This window comes from Propithecus coquereli, unplaced genomic scaffold (assembly GCF_000956105.1).
Source record: "Propithecus coquereli isolate 6110/MARCELLA unplaced genomic scaffold, Pcoq_1.0 Scaffold45, whole genome shotgun sequence".
In the NCBI taxonomy this organism is placed as follows: domain Eukaryota; kingdom Metazoa; phylum Chordata; class Mammalia; order Primates; family Indriidae; genus Propithecus; species Propithecus coquereli.
Genome location: NW_012150285.1, coordinates 4667530 through 4674346, shown reverse-complemented (window position 1 = coordinate 4674346; position 6817 = coordinate 4667530). Strand labels below are relative to the sequence as shown.

General features: G+C 40.8%; 1 protein-coding gene across 6 annotated transcripts in view; it reads right to left on the bottom strand.

Moving 5' to 3' along the window:
• Positions 1-6817, bottom strand: part of ARHGAP12 (Rho GTPase activating protein 12) — a 137124-nt gene that overhangs the window by 108024 nt on the left and 22283 nt on the right. For all 6 annotated transcript variants that reach the window (XM_012654897.1, XM_012654899.1, XM_012654901.1 and 3 more), the window contains exon 2: positions 19-773. In XM_012654897.1, coding sequence (XP_012510351.1) covers positions 19-696 — 678 coding nt within the window. In that variant the 5' untranslated portion in view covers positions 697-773. The remainder of the gene's footprint in view (positions 1-18; positions 774-6817) is intronic.

The following is a 6817-nucleotide window of genomic DNA, read 5'->3' as shown; positions in this document are numbered from 1 at the left end:
TCCTAGTTTTAATCTTACCCTTATCTGTTCTGTGGAGCTGCTGCTCAGTTCGTCTCCAGATTCCGAATCCTGATGAATCCTTTCCGAGCCTTCTCCTGCGGAATCACAAGACTGTTCCTGGGAGAAGCTAGTTTTCTCTATGTCCAAGAACTCTGGGCCGGGAAAATGACCAAACAAGCGTGTCCTATTCTGGCTGGAAACTTTAGGAGAATGTGAGTCATTGTTAAATTTTCCGTTATTATGGGTCAGGTCCAGGCTTAGGTTGAGAGTCTGACCCGGATTATAACTGGGTCCAAAATTCTGATTTGCATCTCGAATAAGACCTGTTCCTTGAACAGACGACGATGGCTTTCCAAAGCTTGAAAGCTCAGGCAATTTGTTCACATTTTCTGTTGATCTCTGAAGATGCAGACTCTGTACCACTTTCACAGGATTATTGGGCAGTCCAGCTGAGGGCTTAGCAGGCGGCATCAGGGCTTTGCGGGTTACCTCCTTCACATACTGGGCTGGCACGTAGAACGCTTTGGAATTCTCATCTGGCTTGACTTGCCACCAATCATCATTTGTCTTTTTCACCAAGATGTACCGCTCCCCTTGTTTTATGACAATCTTTCTGTCCTTTGCTTCGTACTCATAATCATATTCTACTTCGATGTACACTTGTCCTGGAATGACCCTTCCGCTTCTGTCAGCCATTTTTACTCAGCAACGTTCACCTCTCACAGAGGACGGTACGCCGCATTACGGCTTTGTGGCTTGTTGCATTAACACAGCTATTTTATTTAAATGGAAGAAGAGAATGAAGAAAAAAGTTAATGTAATCTGGATTTTATATTTACTCACAAATGTAAAATTTAAAGGCCATTTAAAGAATATTACTTCAAATCTCAAACCCCGGAAAGTAAACATGCATCTAATACCATATGTACTGTCCTACATTAAAAACGCTTTCATTCTAATTATAACCTAAATTTTTCAGTCATTTATGAACAAAACTAAAACCAGTGACTGGAACAGTAAATACGGTAACCAGTCAGACATAAAACTACTAAAATACGAGTTGGGAAGAACTTTCCTTCCTTTCATGACTACCTCAAACCTCCATCTCCGAGAACGGTTCACTAGGGCTAACAAGGCACCTGTACCCGGCACTCAGCTGGGTTCTCTACATGTACTATCTAGGGCCCTTTTTGAGCTGAACTTCAGTTACCATGTATTAGTATTTTACTCTTTAGTTTCCAAAAAGATCAAAGGCATTAGTGAACTTTAAAAAAAAGCTAAAATTACTCAATTGTATAAGTTTAATAATACTTAATATAAATGATAAAAAGGCCAATATTATAATTGAGCAAAATCCAAACACAGACAAAGAAAAACTGCTAGTTTACTTCATTTCCCTCTTACCTCTACTCAGCAGGGCCGCAATCCCTTTTAGGTTGAATCTCACAAATGCCAACAAATAACCAATCTTTTTATTTGTACGTGTTAAAAAATCCACCCTGCTCCCCAATTCAAAGTCTATTAGAAATAGAGCTAGGCCAGGTATGGTGGCTCATGCATGTAATCCTAGCACTTTGGGAGGCCGAAACAGGAGGATTGCTTTGAGGCCAGGAGTTCGAGATCAGACTGAGCAAGAGTGAGACCACCTCTCCACAAAAAATAGAAAAATTAGCCAGACGTGGTGGGTCACACCTGTAGTCCCAGATATTTGGGAGGCTGAGGCAGGAGGATCACTTGAGCCCAGGAGTTTGAGGTTGCTGTGAGCTAGGCTGATGCCACTGCACTCTAGCCTGGGCAACAGAGTGAGACCCTTTGCAAAAGGGGAAAGTAGGGGAAGGGAAGGGGAAGAGAAGGGAAGGGAAAGGAACGGAAGAAAGAGAAGAAGGGCAGAAAGGAAAGGAAGGAATAAAGAAAGGAAAGAAAGAAAACTGGTTTGAGTAATCTAGTATTCACTTTTATTTCTATATCAATTCCAAAATATTTTAGTACCTTACAAAACACAGTACTACAGGTTCAAAATGATCACAGCATCTTGACATCGCTACAACTTGAACAGCCCCAGCTTCTGTCGGATATATGTGTTCCACAAAAACACATGATCAAGTCCTAACCCCAGGACCTGTGAATGTGACCTTACTTGGAAAGAGGGTCTCTGTAGATGTAATCAAGGTAAGACAAGGTCATATTTGATTTTGGGCCCCAGACTAGTGTCTCCATAAGGACAGGGAGATTTAGAGACACAAAGGAGACTTACAGAGGAAGAAGACAGTGTAAAGACAGAGGCAGAAATTAGAGTGAAGCAGCTACAAGCCAAGGAACACCAAGGACTGCCGGCAACCAGAAGCTGGAAGAGGCGAGGAAGGATTCTCCCCTGGAGACTCAGAGGGAGCACAGCTCTGCCAACACTGATTTTGGACTTCTAGCCTCCAGACCTGTGAGAGAATAAATTTCTGCTGCTTAAGCCACCCAGTTTGTGGCACTTTGTTACAGCACCCCTAGGAAACCAATACACTCAACCCGACACTCAAGGACACTAAAGCAAACTGAGATATACCAAAAATGTGTAAGCCCCAAAGTTGCAGGACAACATACCAACTTTCTTCAGCACACAAATACCGAGCACGTTACTCTACATGGCAGGTACAGCAGCAATCTTCCCCCTGAGGACAACATTCTTCTCTGTGATGTAGAGCCCATAAGCCCAAATGGTAAATAAGTTACTGATAAAATTTCAGTAGCTAAACTTTACTTTCTAAACAAACTACTTGACTAAAAAGTTTAATACGGTAATATTTCATCAAAAAAATAAAAATAAAAACTTAGAAGAAGATCTAAATATCCAGCACTACATTTAAACCTATAAAAAAAAAGTTCATTAACTCTAACCAGGATTGCTTAAAGAAGGCGAAGAATATAATGTTGCTTACATTTTTGGAAGCAAAACATTTTTATAACAGCTATACGGAACACAGGACAGTTTGATAGTTTGATACATCACGACTGTGGGCAGCTCCATCCTCCAAACACGTGCAAACACAATCAGTAAAAGCCACTGTGGTCTGTGTTACACTGCCCTCTCCTAATTCATTTCCACATTGTTTCAACTTCATTCTGTCCCTTATTTTCTTTATTCTGACAGAAATATCTTTCTAAACTTCTGATTATATGAGAAACAACTTTTGTAAAATTGTTAAGATGACAGAACTGTTTTTCAAGTTTATGGTATTGAGCGGGTAAAGAGAATAAAAACATATGTTAAAAATTATTGGGAGTCCTAGCCAGGCACAGTGGCTCACACCTATAATCCTAGCACTTTGGAAGGCCGAGGTGGGAGGATCAATTGAGGCCAGGAATTCAAGACCAGCCTGAGCAACATAGTGAGACCCCACCTCTACAAAATATAAAAATGAAATTAGCCGGGCATGGTGGCACACGCCTATAGTCCCACCTACTCAGGAGGCTAAGGCAGGAGAATCACTTGAGCCCATGAGTTTAAGGCTGCAGTTGAGTTATGATGATGCCACAGTCACTCTAGCTTAGGCAGAAGAGTGAAACCCTATCTCAAAAGAAAAAAAAGTTATTGGGAATCCGAACACATTTCCCCACAGATTATTTTCTAAATTTTAAATAGGAAAATATACCTTTACAACGGAGAGATCTGGCAGTTGTGGGTTTAACTAAGTGATCAAACTTAACAACTAATAAGACAAGTGACAAGATATGCCCCTAATGTGATATAGTAAAACATACACAATGTCACTTACATTTGTATTCTTGCCAAAAGCATGTTTCACCTCAAGCAATTATTAGGAAACAATCAAACAAATCCAGAACGTGAGACATTCTATTAGACAACAGACCTGAACTCTTCAAAAAAGTCAATGTCACAAAAAAATGAAAAAACGGAGGGAGATTCTTCTAGTTTAAAAAGGACTATTGACAAATAACAACCAAATCTTCTTGGTAGTCTAATAAGTACCTAAAACTTATCATATCCAAATCTACTTCCTATCTCTACCCTACCCCAGCCCTGCCAAATCTGCTCATCCTATGGTCTCTCTCATCACAGGAAACAGAAATTCTAACCTTCCGAGTGTTCAGCCTTTACTTTTGTGCATTACCAGGACATCAGTCACTATGCGCTTTAATCCTTTACCTACATAAATTTTTCACTACAGCTATCTAATATTTCAGACTGAAATACTTATCCTTGGATGATTTATTTCCCCCCTTCCAGGGAAGTAATACAATTACTTAAGAAGTACCTTTGAACATATGGAGATGAGTGAGGGAATATGCAGCTACTTTTCAGCAGGTTATAGGAGCTCAGACATCGGATTATTGGTTAGACGTGTATTCACAGGGATGGAGGACAGAAAAGTATGAAGAGTAACAAGTAAGCTGTATGATTTCAGGCTAGTGGGAGAGGAATTGTGGGCTGGGAAACAGCGGGTTAAAGGCCAATCCACGCTGCCAGGCCACAGGACCACACCTTTCCCAGTGACTATGAAGATCAGTATGAAGGAGGAGACAGGGAGAAAGATAAGGAAGTCACAAGACATCTATACAGAGAGGGTAGTTAGATACCAAAACAGATGAAATAAGCAAGTGTGGACACAACAGGCCAAGAGAATAGGAACCGAGATGGATTTCTAGTTGACGCAGGGGTGAAGGGTGGGGAAAGAAGCTGGGGAGCCCCTAAGAGAAACTCTTAAAATTATGGATGTACAGAAGGCCATGTAGCAAGAATTAAGTATTATAACCCAAGGTCTAGGAAAAGTTAGATAAAATAAAAAGGAAAGGAAAAGACTTATTATAAATTATGAATTCAAAAAGAATAAAAATATTAACCCTTTGTTAGATGTATAGTTTGCAGATATTTTCTCCCGTTCTGTAGGCTGTCTCTTCACTCTGTTGACTTTCCTTTGCTGTGCAGAAGTGCTTTAGTTTGATACAGCCCACGTGTCAGCAGTACACTGAGCTCCAGAGACAGTGGGGGCACTGGGCGACTCTGCCTGGCTGAGGAAAAATAAGTAAACACTGGCAGAGGAGATCCTAAAAAACCAAGAGGCAAAATGGCATCATAGACTTCTTTGTGCAAACTTGTCTGGAGGAACACAAGAAGCAGTACCAGATGCTTCATCAACTTCTCCGAGTTTTCTAAGAAGCGCTCAGAGAAGAGGAAGATCATGTCTGCTAAAGAGAAAGGAAAATCTGAAGACGTGGCAAAAGCGGACAAAGACTGCTATGAAAGAAGGGAAAACCTTTATATCCCTCCGAAAGGGAAAACAAACAAGAAGTTCAAGGACCCGAATGCACCCAAGAGACATTCTTTGGCCTTTTTCTTGTTTGTTCTGAGCATTGCTCAAAAATAAAAGGAAAAACATACCGGCCTATCCACTGGTGATGCTGCAAAGACACCGGGAGAGAAGTGGCATAAGGAAAACCTGATGCAACAGAAAGGAGTTGTCAACGCTGAAAAAAGGAAGAAAAAGAAGGAAGATGAAGAGAATGAGGAGGAGGAATAAAAAAAGATGATGATGACAAATTAAGTAGGTTCTAGGCTGGGCGCAGTGGCTCACGCCTGTAATCCTAGCACTCTGGGAGGCCAAGGCTAGAGGATCATTTGAGGTCAGGAGATCGAGACCAGCCTGAGTAAGAGCGAGACCCCTGTCTCTACTAAAAATAGTAAAAATTAGCCGGGCATGGTGGCGCAGGCCTGTTGTTCCAGCTGCTCGGGAGGCTGAGGCAGGAGGATCCCTTGAGTCCAGGGGTTTGAGGTTGCTGTGAGCTAGGCTGACACCACTGCACTCCAGCCTGGGCGACAGAGTGAGACTCTGTCTCGGGGGAAAAAAAAAGTTGGTTCTAGCAGGTTTTTTCCTTGTCTATAAAGCATTTAACCCCCCCTATACCAACTCACACTCCTTCTAAAGAAAAAAATTGAAATTTTAAGCAGTGTGAGAGTTTGTTTTTGCTTTTTTTTTTTTTTTTAGAGACAGGGTCTCTTCTCTGTCACCAGGCTAGAGTGTTGTGGCACAACCCTAACTCACTGCAGCCTCAAACTCCTTGGGGCTGGGCTCGAGTGATCCTCCCACCTCAGCATCCCCAGTAACTAGGACTATAGGCATGTGCCACCACACCCTGAGATTTGTTTTTAAACTGTACAGTGTCTTTTTTTGTATAGTTAACACACTACCAAATGTGTCTTTAGCTAGCCCTGTCCTGGTAGCATTTTCAATTACCACTAAACTTGCCTGGTACAATATGGGGTTGTAAACTGGCATGGAAATTTAAAGCAGGTTCTTGTTGGTGCACAGCACTAATCAGTTACATATGCAGATAGCAGTTTTTCATCTTCAGTTGTCTCTGATGCAGCTTACACAAAATAATTGTTCTGTTAACTGAATACCACTATAATTGCACAAAAAGATTGTAGCTGTTTTGTTGACATTCTGAATGCTTCTAAGTAAATATGATTCTTTAATTTAAAAAAATAATAATCCCATTTGTCTATATTTGCTTGCGTTGCATATGCTTTTGGGGTCTTATCCAAAAATTCCTTGCCCAGACCACTGTCATGAAGCATTTCCCCTATGTTTTTTCTATAGTAGTTGCATAGTTTTATGTCTTACATTTAATTCTTTAATCCTTTTTGAGTTGATTTTTCTGTATGGTGAGAGGTTAAGGGTCTAGTTTCATTCTTCTCCATGGGGCTATACATCTGATAAGGAGTTAATACACAAAAAATGTTAGGAAATCAATAGCAAAAAAAAAAAAAAAAAAAATCAAATAATCAAATTTAAAAATGGGCAAGGGA